We start from the raw sequence: 20,966 nt of genomic DNA, 5'->3' as shown, positions 1-20,966 counted from the left end.
GTTTTCCCCTACCGCACTACAGTAAGAGAGGTTCCCGCGGTCCCACCTCGTTCCCGTTCCGCTCGTACCGCCCACCGCGTTAGGCGATTCAGGGGAGGAAGCGCAAGGCTCCGCCACGGTAGTCGTCAGTTCCAAGGTTGATGTATAACTTCCCCCCGGTCCCCTGACGTACCACATCACATTCGTAGGTACTTGACGAATACTCCTGGAGAGATAAAAGGCTAATAACACGCATGGCTTGCCGCATTAGGTCTACGACGGGTCTCAGCAAGGGCAAGTGAGGAGCCGGCATTGCTCTCAGCACCTCGAAAATCGAACGTGATTGGAGGAGACCGAAGACACCCCCACTGACGACACCGCGCGCGCCACATGGAGGACGCGTGGGCTGGTGGCGCTTTGGTTCCGGTGTCAAAACCCCCTCATCGATACCTGCTCTGAATGGCCTATGGTCAATGGTGGACCGCACCATGTGGGTGTTCGACCAAGAAGCCAAACCCAAGTCCCGTTAAGTATGACGCCGCCGAGTGGTTTCCAGGCGGCTCAACGCGACGAACAGGACTTCACAGCCACTCGCCGGCTTGGCAGCCCGGAACTTTGTATGAAATGTCGAGTCAGCATACGCGTCGCCTTTACGATCTTGATCCACGTTACGGTCCGCCAAGAGTCCTTGCGGGGAGGGGAGGTAAGGAGCCTAAGTCTGAAGCCCAGGAGAAGTCCCATATATAACCGACTGGGCCCTCCACCCTTCCGCTCCCCGTCTCCCTGCCCCTGTTCGGAATGCGCCAATGTTCCTGCGGACTCTCTCCGCTCTTCGCCTGACCTGGCTGCGCGGAGATCGCCAAAAGTTCGGTCTCCGCCACCTGATTTCTGCCATTGCCGTCGCTATAGGAGCTTCGATTCTTTTCTTCCTCTTCGCGGTACCCCAGCTCGTTCGCTTCCGTTTCCGTGCCAGTTTGAGCAAGTACGATTTCGGATTCTATGGCTTCGGGCCGTCGCAAGGCTTTGTCTCCTTCGACGAGGAGGCCCGAGTGGTCGAAATTTCCCCTGCCGACGCACAATGCGACCCTCGATACACATTTATTGCGCCCCGGGGCGATTCCGTTGCGCATGCAGGTCCGATGATCTTGGATGCCCGCGGGGAGCTGGTGTGGGCAAAATACAACTGGGGTACGACGCAGGATTTTAAAGTTCAACGGTTCAAGGGCGAGAACTATGTGACGTATTGGCAAGGCGACGAGGAAGATGGACATGGTCGTGGATCGTGGTACATGGTAGGATTGAAACTCTGATTCTTATCGTAATCGCATCTGTGGAATGCTAACGTCGTTTCTCTGCCAATCAGCTGGATTCGACCTACACGACCAGGTACATCGTTTCTCCCGTCGGATTGGAAGGCGACCTGCATGATTTCGTCATTACCCCGAACGACACTGCCCTCGTCACCATTTATGATCCCGTTCCGGCCGACTTGACAGCTGTTGGTGGTCCCGAGCTGGGCTGGCTCTACGACGGTGTTTTCCAAGAGATTGACATCGCGACCGGTGAGCTGCTCTTCGAGTGGCGTTCTTCTCATTTTTACCCGCCAGAGAGCAGCTATTTTCCCGTCAGAGATCGAGGCTATGAACGAACCCTGGGATTCGATTATTTTCACTTAAACAGTGTCGACAAAAACGATCAGGGTCACTATCTTGTTTCAGGACGACACACGCACACTGTCACCTGCGTGGACGGGAATACTGGCCAGGTGCTTTGGACCTTGGGCGGAAAGCACAATGAATTCTCTGATGCGTCGGATGAGTCTGCCACCGATTTTACTTGGCAGCACGATGCTCGCTGGCAAAGCACCAACAGCTTGACCTTGCTCAACAACAATGCCAACGGAGAAGGTGATTCTTCTCGAGACTCAAGCGGTCTCTCTATCGAACTCAACATTCCCGCACGGCAGGCAAAAGTGAAGTCAAAATACGTTCATCCCCAGGGTCTCATGGCCACATCGCAAGGCAATATCCAAGTCTTGGATACTGGAAATGTGTTTGTCGGCTGGGGTCACAGTGCCGCCTTCACCGAATATACCCCTGAGGGTGACGTCGTTTGCGATGTACATTTTGGCGCATCGGCCTATTTTACTTTTGGTCGGATTGTGTCGTACCGTTCTTTCAAGGGAGATTGGGTTGGAACCCCCAACACCCTACCCGATGCAGCCGTCGCCGACAACAGTGTCTTCGTTAGCTGGAACGGTGCCACCGAGGTCGCCACCTGGCGGCTCGAAGCTTGGGATGGAGTGAGTCTGGACAACGTTACCTTCGTCGCCGTGGACCAAGTAGAGCGCACCGGCTTCGAGACTCAAATCCCATTCCCGCCCGAGATCACTTCCTACTTCCGCGTCTGCGCCATGAATATTGAGGGAGAGGTCCTCGGCATAACAGAAACACTTTCACGCGGTCCCTCGTCATCGCGTGGAAGCTATGTCTCTGTGCGTGCCTGGGGTGTGATCATAATCGCAGTCTTCGCACTATGCTGTCTTCTATCCGGGTGCTACTGTGCCGTCTCTCGACTGTTGCGACGCCGCAGATTCGGCGGCGGGTCTTACCAGCTGGTTGGACACAAGGACGATGATATAGAGACTGAGCGTGGCCATTTGCCGATATAGCATGGACGCCGGCGTCCCATATACCCATTTGTGATTTATATAGACTTGCACAGCTGATACCTCAACATGAATGTACATACACTTTGACTCAGTGACATATAAGAACCCTTCGACGACCAAACCTCTTCTACATCTTAATTTCACCTGTGCATGACTTATATTGTGAACCACACTACTACTTCTCGCACTTCAGTGAGATCTTTTCTCAGATCGAACATCTAAAAACCAATGACGCAGATGTCCAGTTCGTTCCCGGTGAGGCTGGCAGCGGTACCAAGAGCTCCATCAGAATCCAGTCCGGTTTGGAGCGGCATTCTAGTACATGAATTTCCAGCTGTATAGCTTGATTCATCGTTCGTCGCGTCAATGCACCATATAGGCCTGCATCTTGGCACAGCTACTGGTGCCAGATGACTCTCTCCGAGGATGCACACCCCGGTCCGTAGGTGCGGTGTTTGATATACCTTGCCGTTTATCGTGGACTTCATCGGACAAGACCCAAGCAAGGCGGCTGCACTGAATCTGAGATCATATAAGTTCACCGCATATGCAACGTATGATGAGAGCAACAATAGTGCCTCCAAACCCGCAATAACCGATCTGAGTTGAGGATGAGAGCAGGATACTGTCTCTTCTCGTCTCTTCAGGGATTTCGTTCTTTAATGTGCAGTGGCTTCACTCCAAGCCTGGAGTCCGCACTGGTAAGTAGTGGAGCTACAAGGATGACCAAGGGAAAGGTTATGTAGTGGACGGTATCCCGGCCTCGAAATCCCATTCTAACAGGGGTGAGAAAACGGCGGTCAATCTGCCAGGTAGTGAGGCTATTCTAAGGTTGTCGCGACCTTGTTCGTATCAAATTCAAGCTATGTGTGAAATGAGTACAGAACACCAGATCTAGGAGAATATAAGTCAGTCCGTGGGTTCTGTGAATGTTGACCCGAAACGAGTGAGGGTCTGTTCTAGCTTCCGATTTTCTTGTATGTTTGTTCAAACACATTATTGTCCACCCAGATGGATTTATGATTAAAGTAGCGGTCAGAGAGTTTCCGTAGCACACTTCCCCGCTGTCATTAAACTCTTGTCTGGGCAGCTAGCTGCTATTAGCTTGGCGAGACGACCGCTACATGGGCGCTTTCCGCTCCCTGGGGTGTGCATCGTCTCCGAGATGCCTATGACACCTGTCTTATCCTTGAATAGCTGGTTTGAGAAGGAGTGGATGGAGAAGTTAAGTGTGGCAAGCAGGTATTTGTACCCAGAATCTTCAAAGGTAAGCGACCAATATCCACGGATGTATCTGAGCAGTCCTCAATCTTGATCCACTTCTCCATCTCTACAGTGGAGAACTCATGGTTCTTGGGGCTTTGATCCGCAAAAAGATCAGTGTACAATATTATGTGCTTTCCGACATCCTGGATCCTGGATACCGAAGGCTCCGTGAAGCTACTACTGCAAGTTACGTTTATGAGAGCGTGATTGAGAGATCGTCGCCTTCAGAAACCTGAATTGGAACCTTGCAGGTCCAGCCTGGTTACTTTCATAACACATCACCCAGATTCATTGACCCAATACACGAGCTTAGAGGCTCGGACTTTACCTTCCCGTAGCAACTGGAGTCCGGCCAAAACTCCGGCCAAACCACCGGTCTTCACCTGATACGGGTGCGGGAGAACGCGGCGCTGGTCAAGTAGTTTCTGCACCGAGTTCCACCATCTGATCCCAAATTCGAGGTTGCTCTTATCAGGGGAGATTTCATTTGGCCCCATGCGGTAAGGCTCGCCCAGCAAGTCATACGCCATAGAGACATGGGAATCAACATCTTCGCGCGCACATTTGACATCCAGTAGGGCATGATAAGACCCGCCAGATGACGAAATAGATGCACTGCAGATGGCAGCGGATTGGTGTGTAGAGATTGTATCCAGTACAAACTCCAAGGCGTCATCGGTAGCCTCCCTGATTTGCTCGCCCGCTTGCGGATCGTGGTAATCAAACACAGCATCTGCCCCAAGCTCAAACATCAAGCCACGATTGGATTCAGAGCACGTCGTCACCACTCGCAGGCCCGATAATTTTGCCAACTGGATCGCAAGAGTGCCAGTAGCCGTCGCGCCTCCATAAATCAGGATACTTGTCTCCTCCTACTCTTCTACCTCTTCAGGAAAGGGGAATTGCATGCTCTGATAAAGGGTTTGACACACAGTAGTCAGTCCGACACCGAACGTGGCTGCAGCCTCGTAACTCATGAAGTCGGGTATGAAAATTTGCAGGTCACCTTTCGCGATCACGTACTCGGCAAATGCGCCGCCATTGGGGCGCGCTGCGTTGCTGCCGTGTACGAACCCAGCCACCCGGTCGCCTTTCTTGAATGTTTTTTTGACTTGGGGGGTGACGGCCACCACTATTCCAGCATAGTCACAGCCAACAGTAGCTCCGTCACATGGAACAAAATCGATGTGACGCCAGTCCGTGGGATTCAGAGCCACTGAGTCATGTTTTAGTTGAACCACTCACGCAAGGGAATCAAGCACGGGGAAAACACGACATACCGGCTTTGGTTTTGACGAGAATGTAACCATCTGGCAGCTCTGGGAGCGGAACGTTTTGCTTCAGCACTGCGCGACCCGGTCCTTGGACGATAATGGCACTTTGGGTGGTCATTCTCAACGTCATGAATGTCGGAGAGAAAATACGGTGAGAAACGGGTGGTAATTAACTCGACTCCGAGGCAGATCGGGTGAATGACAAAATCTAGTTAGGAACCTTGGGAAAGCTATGTGTCGGGGCACACCTTCGGCGACCCGGGCATAGTTTGGGGTTAAATCAGCCATTGAGGAGCTCACACCGCTGCGGTGTGCTGTGAGATAATCTGGGTAGCTACCGAGGTAGCGTAAACCGACTTCCAACTTCAGTAAGATATTCGAGATGCAGTACAAATGAGGGGGGGGGTTCTCGGGTCGAGGAGGGGTAAGTGCCGTAGCATCAGTATATCAAACCCGAGTTCCACTAGAGCCTCAGACAGGTAGCTCATGAGAAGATCTCATCGTAATGTGAAGATCCTTCGGGCCGATACTTCCCATAGTCGAGAAAACCAACAAACCCCGCCATTTCCTACGGTTCGAGGTGCTCACACTCGTACCCGAAGGAATTCCTTCAAAATTTCTAGGCAGACGAGTATCTGATACCCGGATTCGGGGACGTGCGTTTGTCTCGGTCTCGAGGGGGCAGGGAAGGGCAGTGGCCGTTTGTTTCCCCACTGCGAAATCGCGACATCAGGTCTCACGAAAACAAAAGTCCTACGCCGGGTGGTGGCGGCTACCAGACGGGCCAGTGCACTTCCAAGGTGGAATTGTGGATTAGGCCATGCGAGAAGATGGAGCATGCTGAAGATCCTTGTATGTAACCTGTCTGTCGGCAATTCAGAAATACGATGACCGACACCGGTAAGCTCCCGTAACCATACAGTGGCATAGTCATTGGGAATATTACTGGCGTCATTTCAAGAAATTTAGATAATAGTGGGGTATTGTAAAGCACGATTCAGAGTGGTTCGCCAAAACTACATCGTAATCCAGAACCTCCCTCCGTAAACACGTGCCATTGGCGATCCGGTTCGTGGATCGATGTCCCCCCCCACTTGCCAGTAACCGACATTCCTAAATATGATCTACCTACTCAGCCGCTAATTTCAGCCGCGCATAGGCCCAGCGGCACGAACGATCGGCTAGATTGCTTGCTATTGCACTGCTGCAAGCCCACGAAAGAGAAACCGTCCCGTCGATCTTGCTTGACCCACGGCTCAACCGTGATTCCCATGCAATCTACGCGGAAACGATGGTATCCGGACACATTAGGTAAATTGATAGAGTTCCAGGCCGTTTCCAGGATACGAAAGGATTCCTCCCGGAAAGAAATTACAGGTTAGTACTTTTGGGAGCTCCGCCGGACGCCCTCTGCTCATTCGACCGTAAAGTATGCATGAGAACCTGCGAGGTTGCCCACAATAATCGTAGTTTCAAGTTCCAAGCCCACGGCCTGTAATATCGATGGGACTTGTTGGGGGACCTGCCGAGTTAAGATGGCACAATCGTGAGTATAATACCCCACAAAATTCTACCTCTGCGAGTCCGAGTTTCAGCCCAACTTCCCTTCAACCACTTCCATATCCACAGCATGCCCGATCTACCAACCCCCGGTGTTGCCAACCCAGAAATGGAGGCAATTGCCGTCATTGGAATTGGCTGCCGCTTCTCCGGTGGTGCGACCTCTGTCGAGGATTTCTGGAAGATGCTGTGTGAGGGACGCACTGGCCATGGAACTGTCCCTTCCAGCCGATATGAAGCTTCAGCCTGGCATCATCCCACTCATGAGCGCAACGGCGCGGTATGAATGCCTCGACGGAATTGAATTCGGTGTCATGATGCTAAACAGGATGAACAGATCAATCATGACAGTGGGTTTTTCTTAAAAGAGGATCCATCCCGCTTTGATGCCCCGTTTTTCTCTATTACCGCCAAGGAGGCGGCGGGAATGGACCCGGCACAGCGATTGTTGCTCGAGGTTGCATATGAAACCTTTGAAAATGGTGAGGCGATCGGTAAATGAAATATTATGGGATCAATTGAGCTAAAACTTGCACAATAGGCGGAATCCCAATAGACACACTTCCAGGGAGCAACACAGCAGTGTACTCCGGCTCAATGACAAATGACTATGAGCTACTATCAACGAGAGACATATATGATATGCCCCATAACTCTGCTACTGGAAACGGAAGAACTATGTTGGCCAATCGTTTATCATGGTTTTTCGACCTTCAAGGGCCGAGCATTATGATGGACACTGCGTGTTCTTCAAGTTTGACTGCAGTTCATCTTGCGGCTCAAGCTTTACGATCTGGCGAATGTGGAATGGTGCGTACTGCTGGATTCCTCTGTTTCGACACAAACTAAAAATGAACATTCCATGACAGGCCCTGGTGACTGGAGCGAGTCTCATTTTACACCCCAACTTTACACAAAGACTCTCTTATATGCACATGATGAGTGCAGATGGTATCAGTCACTCGTTTGATGAGGCTGCAAATGGATACGGCCGAGGGGAGGGCATCGGTGCAGTCCTTTTAAAGCCCGTCTCCCAGGCGTTAGCCGATGGAGACAATATCCGAGCCATCATCCGCGGCACAGGAATCAACCAGGATGGCCGGACCCCCGGTATTACCTTGCCCAGTCCAACGTCTCAAGCGAACTTGATCCGGTCGACCTATAAAAGGCATGGCCTTTCCATGAGAGATACCGCTTATTTTGAAGCCCATGGGACCGGAACACCGGTCGGTGTACGTGAAATAGATGCATTGAATCAGCCGATTTCTGACCCTCTGAATAGGATCCCACAGAGCTGTCTGCCGTTGGTATGACATTAGGCCAGGCACGAACGCCTACGGACGAGTCCATATATGTGGGCTCGGTAAAGACAAACTTCGGTCACACCGAAGGCGCCGCGGGTGTCGCTAGTTTGATCAAGGTAGTTCTCTGTTTAGAAAAAGGCACATTGGTGCCAAATGCCGGGTTCAAAAACCTCAACCCCAAGATCCGGCTTGATGATTGGCGGTTACGTTTGAGCGACAAAACGATGCCATGGCCAGAGCATCTTCCACAACGGGCCAGTATCAACTCGTTTGGATTTGGTGGATCCAATGCGCATATTATTCTGGAGAGCGTTAAAGAAGCATTCGGTGAGGAAGACCGATCGCCGCCACCTCGTGTCGTGGTATTCTCTACATTCGACCAAGCTGGCATCGACCGCCTTGGTCAAGGTTGGAGTACATTTCTCCAGCGGCAGCAAGAAGCTTCGTGCGAGACTTCATTGAAAGACCTTGCTCATACAATGCTCACTCGCCGCTCACAGCTGGGCTTCCGCAGCTTTGCGGTTGCAAACTCACTTGACCAGCTGCAGAACACGTTACAGAAGGGGCTTTTCAAGTTTTCCCGTGCTAGCCGCAAGGCGCAGACCCGAATTGCCTTTATCTTCACGGGTCAGGGTGGCCAGTGGGCTGGAATGGGTAAGGAGCTTTTAAGGATTCCCACTTTTAGAGAAAGCATGGCACGGTCACAACAGATCCTCACCTCTATGGGATGCCCGTTCGATATCGTTCGAGAGATTCAAGCAAAGACAAATAACAGTCGCATCAACCGACCTGATCGCAGCCAGCCTATTACCTGCGCACTCCAGATTGCTCTGGTCGACCTTCTAGCCAGCTGGTCTGTTTATCCCAATGCGGTTGTTGGTCACTCCAGTGGCGAGATTGGTGAGTGTTCCATGTTTGAATTGTGGAGATCAGACGCTGACAAATATATACTGCTTAGCTGCTGCGTATGCAGCTGGATATCTTACGCAGCAAGATGCTATACGAGTCGCGTGGTTCCGTGGCTACTTTTCACAGCAGATTTCCGAGAGTGACAAACGAGGAGGCATGCTCGCTACTGGCATCTCGCCAGAGAGTGCACAAAAGTACCTCGAGGACCTTCCTCCGCGCTCGGTGGTTGTTGCCTGTGTGAACAGCCCTTCCAGCACAACCCTCTCTGGAGATGTGGACCGCATTGATCAGCTCGAGGAAAGACTGCAGAAAGATGGCGTCTTTGCACGCAAGCTGCGTGTAGATACAGCTTATCACTCCCCTCACATGGAAGAGCTAGTTGAAGTCGTCGGCAACGCCATCAATTGCATCAAGCCGGAGGATCGCCATGGCGGATCGATCCCTATGCTTTCATCTGTCACAAAGCAGCGTGTCTACCCCGGCGACTTAAGTGGATCATATTGGGTCCAGAATATGATCAGTTCGGTCGAATTCACCGCTGCAGTATCGCAGCTCGCAAGTCTGAGCGAAACTAGCAAGGCTCGCAGACGACCAGTGCCCATCAAATGGACTATCTTGCTTGAAATCGGCCCACATGCAGTCCTTAAGGGACCTGTCAACCAGATCTTGCGGACTGTCAACACTAACATGGCATCACTGCCGTATTACTCGCTTGTTATGCGGAATCAGAGCGCTTTACGAACTTCAGTGGAAGTTGCAGGGTCTCTTTGGAGCACAGGACATACAGTTGACCTTCCTGCGGTCAACAGCAGTGTCGATTGCACTCCCCCGGCGATGGTTTCTGATTTGCCGTCCTATCCTTGGAACCACCAAACGTCCTTCTGGCATGAGCCTTTGGAAACAGCTCAGTTGCGACAGCGCAAGTATCCGCGTCACGATATCTTGGGAGCCCCTCTGGACTATCAAAACGCCCTCGAGCCACGATGGAGAAACTTCCTGAGATTGTCAGAGAATCCATGGATGGCGGATCATGTTGTGGCTGGATCGATCGTCTTCCCGGCCGCAGGCATGCTGGTGATGGTCACCGAGGCAGCGCGACAACTAGCCGGTGGCCAGACCAAAGTTAAGGGAATTGAATTCCAAGACCTCCAGTTCGTGCGTGGTATTGTGATCCCGGAGGATGAGCGTGGTCTCGAGACTGTGCTTCAAGTCTCGCCACATCCAGGAATGCCAGGCTGGTACCAATTCGGCATTTTTTCGCTTCCATCCGGAGGGTCCTGGATTCAACATGCAAAGGGCTCATTCACCACGAGACACGAGGCTCGAGATGACGATGACGATGAGCAGATCGCAAACTGGGAGGCAAATTTAACCCGAATTAAAGATACAAAGGCAGTCGCACAACCGGCTGATATCGGGCAAGCGTACCAATGGTTGTCTCATACAGGAGGACTGACCGTTGGACCGTGCTTCAAGACCATCACTGATGTCTCGTTCTGCCCGTCGGAGCCTCGTCTTTGGCTATCGGGAATTGTCACAGACACCAGACAAGGGATGCCAAATGAAAAGGAGACTCCCAGCTTCATTCACCCCACAACTCTGGATTGCCTCTTCCAATCTGCCCTTCTGTCTTGTTCCGAGGCCCTGGCCAGCCAGAATGCCAACATCCCTATCGGAGTTGACCATGTCTACATCTCCGATAATTTCCAACCGAAAGCAGGTAAACAGTTTGCCATCCATACAGAGACTCAGTTGCGAGACGGCAAATCGCGATCTCACTGTATCGCGTCAGATCCCTCCTGGTCCAAGCCCTGGATCACATTCGAGGGTGTTCACCTTGGTCGTCTTCCCTTCAATCCCAAGTCAAAAAAGGTAGACGATATGGTCTCTCAAAGCCGGTACTCCTCCGTTGTTTGGGACGAACATCTGGAGTCGCCTGTTGTCTCTCGCCAAATTCGTAACGACGGAAGCAAAGATCCGGCCGTGGAAGCCAGCAGCCTACAGTTGAGTGACTGGATCAAGCGGCTGTGCCATACAAATGGGGACGCCAAGTCCTTGATCACTACTTCCGATGTATCGAGTGCTTGGATCCGGAGTGTCGACGAGTTCAAGCCAAGAACCAGGAAGCGACCTTACTTTGCAAATGTCACTATGGCCTTGTGTGGCCCCGATGATCAGGCGAGGGCCAACGCATCTGACATTGGCACTCACATTATTCCCATCACTGGACTTGACGACCTTCTATCCTCGGCTCTTCCGGAGGAGTTGTATGATCTTGTCGTGATCGATGAGCTCAAAATCTGGAGTGACAAGACCAGTGAAACTATTCTACCGTTCCTGCGCACCATTCTTGACCGCAGAGGCTTTACAGCAATCCGCGTCCCAGACGCAAACTTGGGCTTTGCGGTGGAGACTTTGAAGGGCTTCGACGGCCTGGAAATTCATAGCTTGACTGAAGATCGCAAATTCATCGTTGCACGCCCAACACCCGTCTCGTGGAGCACAGACTCTGAGATCTTCATCCTGAGTGGAAAGAGTAAGCCCGACTCAAACCCTGTTTTCGGCCATCTTGAAAAGATCTTTGCCGCCCACAATGTTCGCATGATATCCCTGGGGCTGGATGAGGCGGTCACGCTGGCAGGAAAGACTGTGATTTCTTTGCTTGACTTGGCAGGTCCCTTGGTATCCGACTGCGCGGCAGATGACCTTGAGAGGCTCCAACATTTGATGAAATCCCAATACGTTCTTTGGGTTTCACCGTTCTGGAGTCAAGGAGCCGTTGAGAATAGTGGATATGGTGCTTCAAGTGGCATTCTGCGAACGCTCCGCAATGAGAACTGGAATACTGTGATTCCTCAACTACTTGTCGACAGGGAGGATCTGCACGACAAATTTGGCCTGGCTTGTGGGATCCTGCAGGTTATGCAACTCACCATGCAAGAGAACTCACGCCGGCCAGACATGGAGTATCGTCTAGTCAACGGACGACTGTTGGTTCCGCGCATCCTTGAGACTCCAGCAGTGGACGAGGCCATGCACACTCTGTCGAAGGGACCTCGGCCTGTGATGGCCGATCTGACAGCTGACCCTAGAACCCTTGAGTTGAAGTTCCAGGATGTCCACAATGCACACTGGGAAGAGAAATGCATTCCTGAAGGGGAACTTCCGGCAGACCACACAGAGCTCCTGGTTGAGATGGCCACCGTCTTTGATCTGGGCAGAGATTCGGGTAAGACCCTTGAGACGGGTCTGCCAATGTTTGAAATTCTTGGACAAGTTACCAGGATCGGAACCAGTGTGCGCGACCTGGCTGTTGGCGACAAAGTGGTGACATTAGTTTCGGAAAAATCGGGACTGTCAACAACACTGCGTGTCTCGGAGAGCGACACCATCAAGATTCCCGTAACCGCACATCCCGCACAGGCTATCTCAACTCCTCTCGCCTACCTCACTGCGCATCAAATCCTCACCGAAGTGAGTCGCCTGAGTTCAAATTCCTCGCTTCTCTTGGTCGGGTCAATCAGTCAAAATCTCCGGGCGATGATTGACTACGCCGTGAGCAAAAGTATGCAGGTCATCGTGGCCACCGACTCTCAGGAGACAATTGAGGTTCTTTCGTATCGTTACCCAGCGTTGAAGGATCAGATTCTGAGCACACACGGAAGTCTGGAATCACGCGTATCCAGACTGACCAACGGATGTGGAGTCGAAGCAAGCATTTGCTTCCTGGGCGGATATGCGGGTCGCGTTGCCGCAAGATGCCTGGTCCAAGGTGGACAGTTCATCAATCTTTCTAGCGACATGAAATTGAGCGCTCTTCCCGAAAGCTTCATCGACAGTGGCTGCACCTTCTCTTCGCCACGACTCCAGAAAACATTCTCGGAGAAGCCCGGTATTCTCCATTCTTCAGTTCGCCATGTCTTTGACTTAATGGATCAGCGTCAAATTCTGGAACGGGTGGAAGCCTACCCCCAATTCCCCGTTTCCGATTTGCAGGGAGCTGTTAAACATTGCAAAGAGACCAATGGCCGGGCCATAGTCGACCTTCAGGCACCGGGTCAAGTTCCCATTGTGCTCCCATTGCCAGAACTGACTGGTTTGTCGGCGATGAATACTTACATTCTGGCTGGTGGACTGGGCAACTTAGGCCTTGCCTTTGCCGATACATTGGTGGAGTCCGGAGCGCGCCATTTGGTTTTCCTTGGCCGGTCTGGAGGGACCCAGCATAGCCAGCAACTAGCCCTCGATCTGCTTCGCGGTCGGGGATGCCACACAGATATAGTCCGCTGTGACATTTCCAAGAAGGAAGACATTGACGAACTGTCATCTGAGATTCAGAAGCAAAACTGGACCGTCGCAGGTGTGATCCAGTGCACAACAGTTCTGAGGGTAATTCACCCATCCTTACATTATTGCCATTAGCTAACTCATACTTTCTTTGTAGGACTCAATGTTTGAAAAAATGACTTACGAAGATTGGACTCAATCCACGGATCCCAAAATTCGCGGGACATTAAATTTACACCGGCTTTTCTCTAATGAGAAAAGCTTGGATTTCTTCGTCGCATTGTCGTCCGTGGCAAGTGTCATTGGCAACATGGGGCAGGCCAACTATTCCGCCGGCAACGGTTTCATTGACGCTCTCATGGAATGGCGACGGAACCATGGCCTTCCTGGCCATTCCATCAACATCGGTCTCGTTCCTGATGCCAGTGGAATGAGTGACATTGGCGAAGACCAGGAGCAACGCCGCCGCAGATACAAGCATCTCGAGGGTACAGAAATCATGACTTCCGAACTCCAGATCTTGCTCCAAGTGATCATCAACAGCAAGCTTTCCCTTCCACCCCAGATCATTGCCGGCATGACAGACTCCTTGTCACGCAAGAATGCCTCTACAGCGTGGAATTTGGATCGGAAATTCGATCATCGGGTTTCTTTTGTGGTTGAAAACAGTGATGATTCTACTGTACAGACCGCCACTCTGCTCAAGAATTCGGATTCCATCGATACAGCAGCTCAGATTGTCATCAACGCTCTCAGTGAATACTTGGCAGATGCAATGGCTACAACAGCTGATTCCATCGACCATGATTTGCCTCTATCCGCCTTGGGTGGTAAGTTTCTATTCTTCGAACCATTTCCATTGAGTTGGGAGTACGATTCTGACAATACTTTCTAGTTGATTCCCTCAAGGCCACATCCGTCCAGAACTGGGTCTCCCGGGAGTTGGGAGCGGAGTTGTCCTCTTTTGAGTTCTTAGGATCGCAACCGACAAAGGCATTGGCGAAGAAAATTGCATCCGCTAGTTCTTTTGTCTCGCATTCGAGCTAAAAAATGCAGCCGTTGCGGTCAGGTCACCTACCCATGGCTAGGAACGAGTGAATGCCCGTGATGACCTTGAATGTGTACTTCCATGTCTGACTTTCTTGCTTGGAAGTTATCTGATGTCTTGTTCCCGTTATTTTTGAATTCTGCGTCCCATTTCCCACCGCTTTTGTGTCTGAGTTTGATAGATCTATGAATTCACGATTTTTCAGTCAAATCTGTATGCGTATGTGTGTATAGACTCCGGTGTTTGTTACATACAATACCTCGTTTTGAAACGTTCGAATATTCGTTAACACCAGGGTCCACAATGAGGAGAGAGAACATACCGCCAGTTGGGTGTCAGTTGTGGGTCTCGGCCAGTGGCCGTCGCTCAGTTAGTCGACACATTACATACGAGAGATTTTCAATGTGCATTCAGCCTCGAAGCAGTCTCCCGCGGCCCCTGCGGGACGGCCACGGTGCATGCAACATGCAACATGCAAAAGCAGTATACTGGGGTGGCTGGGAGAGTTCTGCATCGGAAGCTTGGGGCGGTCCACCAAACTAACCGGCTGGCGTTAGTGACCCCAGCAGCGTTTCCTGGGAACTTGATCGACACTGCCGCGATCGAGCGATCAGGTCCACAGAGGGTTTTTTCGCAGTAACTTTGGAGCCTTGGAAGATTCCAGAGCTAATACTCCCGAGCGGGGTGGTTGCATTCACCGACTTCCTGCGCCACCTGGGATGATATCAGTCTGGAGATTTTCCGAATTCTATCGAAACCACGGTGAGGTGGTTTCGTAATTTTGCCTGATCGATATCTCCATGCTGCATGTTGCCCGTGTGACCCGATACCTCAGGGCATTGTCTCTTTTGCCGTTAGGATGTTGAGAAGCATGAAGTAAGGCATGCGCCAACAGACCCCCCACCGAGAAGAGTCTTATCATTCTCCGTCTTTCTCCGCCGTAGAGTTCCTTCCTTTTCTTTGCTTGGTCATTTTCTTTTGCGTTTAAGTTTCGGATCTAAGGAAAGTTTGCCTGGCGAGGCTCCATTCACCATCGGGACGGTACCGACGGGGTCCGTCGAAGCACACCGCAGGTCTTGCCCAGGTTCTCCGATTCCGTCAACAATCCAATATAACTTATTCGGGAAATGTGACTGGTAAGGATCCACGACTGAGGGGTAGACTGTCGATCTTGGCTGGACCTTAGTCCACCGTTCCCAGCAAGCCGGTACTTGTTACCGCAGGAAGGTAAGTCACTGGCGACATCATTATGCCATTGCCATCTCTTCTGGCAAGGCTCTGTCTCTGGGCCATGCATATCCATACCGTAGAACCATGGAAATCATGGATTAGGCCCCCACTTCCAAGCTAGAGATGCAAGTCGGGAACTGTGGGATTCCCCAAGGTAATTTTTGAATGCCCGGCAGATATCGTACAAATTGCATATGACCTCGTCTGGTTTCCCTCGAGAAATACTGTAGTTTTTATCTAGTGCTGCATACTTTCAACCGTTCTACTCCCTCCCCGTTGTACATTCCCTCAAGCATGGCAGACCCCGAGAAGAACGGCCTATGCATGCCGACGCCTCCGGCTCAGGTAGTTTGCAATCCGCCCGTCCTCAACAATATCATTGTCACGGATGCCGAAAAGGCTGGAGATGGCCCCGTAACCAAGGAAATCCTGTCCAGTGGCCACACCTTTCCCGACCTCGTTGACTTGGAGGCTCAAACGACCAAGCCGCAACGGAAGTGGTTCTCTCATCTGAGATATGCCATGTTCACGACCTATCGCCGACTGTTCACGATTGTGTTCTGTGCAAATCTCGCTGTTTTCCTTTACGTGATGACATCTGATCGACAGCTTCTGGCACTCGTCGATGCAACTGCTGTCAACCTTGTATCGTGCGGTCTCGCTCGGCACCCAATGGTCGTCAACGCCATCTACAGACTGGTGTGCTCACTTCCTCGATCTGCACCACTTTTCCTGCGCCGCATTGCCGCCAAGGCAGCCCACTACGGTGGTGTTCACAGTGGCTGTGGTACTGCATCTTTAGTCTGGTACATTGGCTTCGTTGCTGCGGTGTCAAAATTATATTGGACAAATTCTCCCATCAGTACATCCACAGGCTTCACTTTTTCAGCCGCGCCAATCGCTGTTGCGTACATCATCCTCGTACTCCTTGTGGTGATGGTAGTAGTGGCGTACCCTACTTTCCGCAGAAAGGTCCATGATTATTTTGAGCTCACCCACCGATTCGCCTCATGGCTTATTCTGGCCCTCTTTGTCGTCCTACTGATGCTCTTTGCCCATGAAGTCTGTAGGGCAGAGCAACAAAGTCTTGGACACTTCCTCGTCACACTTCCCGCGTTTTGGCTCTTGATCGCGGCCGTTGTTGTTGTGGCCCACCCGTGGCTACTATTGCGCAAGGTCCCAGTCCATGCCGAGCCTCTCTCTTCTCACGCTATCCGACTCCACTTTTCTCACACACCAATCGCCTTCGCCAAGGGTATTCAAGTGACCAAGCACCCTCTCCGCGACTGGCACAGTTTCGCCGGTTTCCCAGACCCGACTCCGGAAGGCAAGAACAGCAAAGAGAGGTTCTCCATTGTTGTGTCGAAAGCGGGAGACTGGACGGGGGATACAATCCGGAACCCACCAACGCACCTCTGGAAGCGCGGGGCGCTGATGCGCGGTGTCGGTTACGGTCTACGCCTTTTCAGCCGCATCGTTATCGTGACCACGGGGTCCGGCATAGGGCCCTGCCTAGGATTCCTAGGCGACGAGAACCGTCCATTGATTAAGGTTATCTGGCAGACCCGTTCACCGGAGAAAACCTACGGCCGGGACGTCCTTGCTCTTGTCCACCGAATGGGGCCGGATCCGATCATTATGGACACTACTCGCGACGGCCGTGTTGACATGCTTCCTGTCGTGCGCCGCCAAGTAAAGGAATTCGATGCGGAGGCTGTGTTCGTGATTAGCAACCCCGCCATGACACAAAAGATTATTTACGAATTTGAATCCCAAGGGATTCCGGCCTACGGGCCTATTTTTGATTCATGATGGATAAGATTTAGGTGATATGACATGATTCCAAGATTTATGATACGATTCATGATACGTTTTGTTTTTACATTGTGCGATTCGTGGCGTCTTCATTTTGGGCGACTTGTTGTGTTTTTTCCATATACACGCACCGGAGTGAACTGCACTGTTCTCGCCCTGTCCTACTGCCCGTGAAATTCCCCGGGGTTTACTCTGGAACATCGCCTAATGATAGAAGTTGCTCATTCCTAGATTGGGCATCCGGCTTCTCTCTATATTCTTCTTCAAATTCATGCTTCATTAATTGTACGTTATCTAACGATGCGATCTATGTGTAGTTGATGGAACAAGCCCGTCCGATTGGCTCCAGTCACAACGCCATTCGTCCGTCCCCCAAGTTCGTAAGTTCAAACATGCTGCGCAGATTGAATCATAACTTCGTAAATGCCAAGAGTCGGTCACAACTGGCTTCATATGTACCTATAGTCAACACCCTCCGAACCTAAAGGAACAGGTTCAAGGCGACCGCAACATGCACTGTCACAAGCATGGCGGATATCCAGATCCCGAAGGGTAAAGTGTCCTTGTAGCCAGTCGGGCTATCGTTGCTCTTTTTCGCGGGATCGACAGTGCTGCCACTTGAGGCGGCGCTGGTGGAGGAATTTGTTGTTGTGGACTTTGGGTTGTAAAATTCCCGGATGATGTTGCTCGCCTGCTCGGCCAACCCGTAAGTTGAAGCCATCAGATGCGTGGACAGGGCAATGGGAGGGACACTGGCGTCTGCGATGCGGACGTTTGCGAGGCCATACACGCGAAGGTTCGCGTCGACTACACCACCCTGTTCACGAGGGAGCATTGCACAGGAAGACGAAGGGTGGAACTCGGAGCTAGCCTCGGCACGCAGCCAGTCCAGCCATTCGTCATCACTCTGGACGGATGAACCTGGAGCTGTTTCGCCGGTGAGATTGCTGCTCAACGGGGAAGTTTCACCCAGGCGACGTGCCAACTTGAGGCCTTCGCGGAGGATCTCGTAATCTGTAAGGTATTCATGTAAGTCATAGAAGCCTTGCATTGGTAGCAGACCAGAACATACCAGCGGTGTTGTTCAGATAGTTCGGGTCAATGACGGGGTAGGCCATTGGATCAGAGGAGTTTATGTAGATACGGCCTTGGCTGTAGGGGTGCTGCAGCGCGGCAGTAATACCAATAACACCACTAGCAGCGCTGTTCATAAAGAGCAACTCAATGAGGCCTGTAGGACTCTTCATGATCTTGGATGCCGTGGTATTGCAAATTGCCTTGTAGCCAGCAACGACCCCAGCGTCATAGGTGGTATTGGGTGCATACTGGTCGATTGAATCCAGTATTGTTGCCTCCATATTATCGACATCACTGCCGTAGAAGAAGGAAGCATTCACGTACGCGATGGCAGAATCGATGTACGAGTAAAAAAGGGGATCAGCCTGAAAATCGTTAGTGCATACCAACGTAGATAGTACGTGGGCATAACAAACCTTCTCGGTAAGATTTTCATAGTAGATAGAACCCGCAGTCTCCACGTCGGTGGTCCAGGTCACGGTGGCACTCTGTTGGAGTCAGTCAATTGTCCTCGCTAAGGGTATGAAGATAACTCACGAAATGATCCTGCAAGTGCTGGCCAACACCCGGGAGTTCAGACACAAGGTCAACACCAGCATCAGAAAGGACGTCCTTGGGGCCAACACCACTATAGAGCAGGACAGCGGGGCTGCCGACCGTACCAGCCGCCAGGATAACCTCCTTGGTCACGTTGACAGTTAACGTAGTAGCTCCACCATCAGTGGTGTACTCGACAGCATTAGCCGTGAGGTTGTCGGAGGGAGAAGAACTGTCGAAGAGAATGCGAGTGACATGGGCATTGGCGAGCACGTCGTAGTTGCCTTGGTCGGCCAGCGGGTCGAGATATCCGGTTCGGCTGTAGGAACGAGTCCAGTTTAAGGGATTGATGGAGGAAGTTGAGACCTCAGCACCCCAATTCTCACCACCGTACATCTGGTCGGAAGCCGCAATGCCGAGGGCCTCCAAAGCAGGTGTCCACTGGCCAACTTGGTCGAATGTACTGCGGAAAGGTTAGTCTGGTAAGGAATCGGAGGAGCGGATTGAGCGCACAAGCCAGGATACGAGGCGTGAATTGGGCCGTCGGTGCCATGAGTCGAGGCGTCCCAAGAGATGTTTCCCTGCTTAGCGATAGCATCACTTGGCGCATCGAACGTCTCGCTCTTCTTCATGGCAGCGTAGAAGGAGTCCCAACCCCAATTGTCGGCTCCGTCCATGTCACCGAGCATGCCTTGCCAGGCATTAATCTCGTCCTCGCCGGGGCGGGTCAAATACAACCCATTGATGGCGGAGCTGCCTGTATTTTCTGCCGTGTTAAATTGGCCCATTCACCGAAGGGGCATAGATACTGACCTCCCAGGACCTTGCCACGAGGCCAATAAATCTCACGATCGTCTACATTGGGCTGTGGAACGGTGTAGAAGGCCCAATTCAAAGGGGTTGTCCACAGTGAATCAAAGTAAGAATCCGCCGGGGTATCTGCAAGGACGCGTGTTTAGCAAGCTTCTCGGACGAGTCCATGGATCGGGCGCATACCGATACGCTCTCGATAGTCGTCTCCATTGCCGCCCGCCTCAAGAACGAGGACGGTATGCTTTGAATCCTCCGACAGGCGACCACCCAGCACGAGACCAGCTTGACCACCGCCGATGACCACAAAGTCGTACGAGTCGGCAATCTGCGTGCGCGGGGATAACGCGCGCACCAAGGGAACGGTGAGCGCAAGACTTGCGCCTACAATCGGAACAAACAGGCTAGGCCGCATATTACGGTCGTACACGAAGAGAGCTTCAGGTCATTGAAATCGGGGAAGATATTTCTACAAAACCTTAATAGGGAAACCAGAAACACGCCCTGACTAAGTGCATTGGGCGTACCTGTACCTGTCCCTGGGCAATCACATCCAACCAAGATTGCACCGGCGCCGAACCAAGGAAAGCTTGTGTGTCCCACGCATAGTCTGAGTTTTACGCGTGCGACCTGAAACTCTCCCGTCAGATCGTCCAAATCAATTCATCGATCGTTGCCTTTCTGTCCAACCGGTCCACCGCGCTAGCCACACATTCCCAGCCATGTTTCTGATTGCCATATCATATTCTGTCGATCCCAGATAATCTCAAAAGTATGACGCAATCCTGTGCGAAGCAGGATTTATCGTGGAGATCTGCTCTTTCGTGATTGCTGACCCGAAGATACCTACGGAGTTGATCTCGCAACGTACAGCCATTTGGTGAATCGCCATCACCAATGTGGCTTTGGTGTCACAAAGATGGGTGAAGGCAAGCCGTGCAGTGCAAGCCCAACCACCGACTATTGACAGGCGGCGCATGGACGAGCAGCCACCGAGGAATCAAAGGAGATGCTGTTGGGCTCCACTGGTGGGTCTCCCGACGGCCCACGCGATAGGCTTTTCACCAGCGATCGCAATCAAAATCTGCGTCAGACCAGTCTGGACTCTCCTGTCTGGACCTAAATACGCGAGCCGGACTTGGCCCGCGATTGGTGATCCTTTACTTTGGCTTCATATTCCCTTCTTCGCTATTCTATCA

General features: G+C 51.9%; 5 protein-coding genes across 5 annotated transcripts; 3 read left to right on the top strand and 2 right to left on the bottom strand.

Moving 5' to 3' along the window:
- Window positions 1–785: 785 nt before the first annotated feature.
- Window positions 786–2,650, top strand: N7498_006772 (arylsulfotransferase family protein; the record flags this gene model as incomplete). The annotated part of the gene is made up of 2 exons (XM_058453834.1): window positions 786–1,271; window positions 1,343–2,650. 2 exons carry the CDS (start codon window positions 786–788, stop codon window positions 2,648–2,650), a joined length of 1,794 nt encoding a protein of 597 aa, XP_058308025.1.
- A 1,544-nt stretch (window positions 2,651–4,194) lies between these two features.
- Window positions 4,195–5,308, bottom strand: N7498_006771 (zinc-binding alcohol dehydrogenase family protein; the record flags this gene model as incomplete). The annotated part of the gene is made up of 3 exons (XM_058453833.1): window positions 4,195–4,788; window positions 4,849–5,132; window positions 5,197–5,308. 3 exons carry the CDS (start codon window positions 5,306–5,308, stop codon window positions 4,195–4,197), a joined length of 990 nt encoding a protein of 329 aa, XP_058308024.1.
- A 1,512-nt stretch (window positions 5,309–6,820) lies between these two features.
- Window positions 6,821–14,297, top strand: N7498_006770 (type I polyketide synthase; the record flags this gene model as incomplete). Its single annotated transcript, XM_058453832.1, has 8 exons — window positions 6,821–7,030; window positions 7,088–7,244; window positions 7,292–7,560; window positions 7,620–7,982; window positions 8,033–8,954; window positions 9,013–13,352; window positions 13,408–14,080; window positions 14,146–14,297. 8 exons carry the CDS (start codon window positions 6,821–6,823, stop codon window positions 14,295–14,297), a joined length of 7,086 nt encoding a protein of 2,361 aa, XP_058308023.1.
- A 1,525-nt stretch (window positions 14,298–15,822) lies between these two features.
- Window positions 15,823–17,340, top strand: N7498_006769 (uncharacterized protein; the record flags this gene model as incomplete). Its single annotated transcript, XM_058453831.1, has 1 exon — window positions 15,823–17,340. One exon carries the CDS (start codon window positions 15,823–15,825, stop codon window positions 17,338–17,340), a length of 1,518 nt encoding a protein of 505 aa, XP_058308022.1.
- A 484-nt stretch (window positions 17,341–17,824) lies between these two features.
- On the bottom strand, window positions 17,825–20,182 carry N7498_006768 (GMC family oxidoreductase; the record flags this gene model as incomplete). Its single annotated transcript, XM_058453830.1, has 7 exons — window positions 17,825–18,357; window positions 18,416–18,785; window positions 18,837–18,908; window positions 18,958–19,420; window positions 19,471–19,714; window positions 19,771–19,896; window positions 19,954–20,182. The coding sequence occupies 7 exons, from the start codon at window positions 20,180–20,182 to the stop codon at window positions 17,825–17,827; spliced, it is 2,037 nt and encodes a 678-aa protein (XP_058308021.1).
- Between the last annotated feature and the right edge of the window lie 784 nt (window positions 20,183–20,966).

The sequence above is a fragment of the Penicillium cinerascens genome (genome assembly GCF_028974065.1).
Source record: "Penicillium cinerascens strain IBT 15544 chromosome Unknown contig_6_segment0_segment0, whole genome shotgun sequence".
NCBI lineage: Eukaryota > Fungi > Ascomycota > Eurotiomycetes > Eurotiales > Aspergillaceae > Penicillium > Penicillium cinerascens.
The sequence above is the reverse complement of the archived record's forward strand: the minus strand, read 5'-3'. Positions and strand labels throughout refer to the sequence as shown.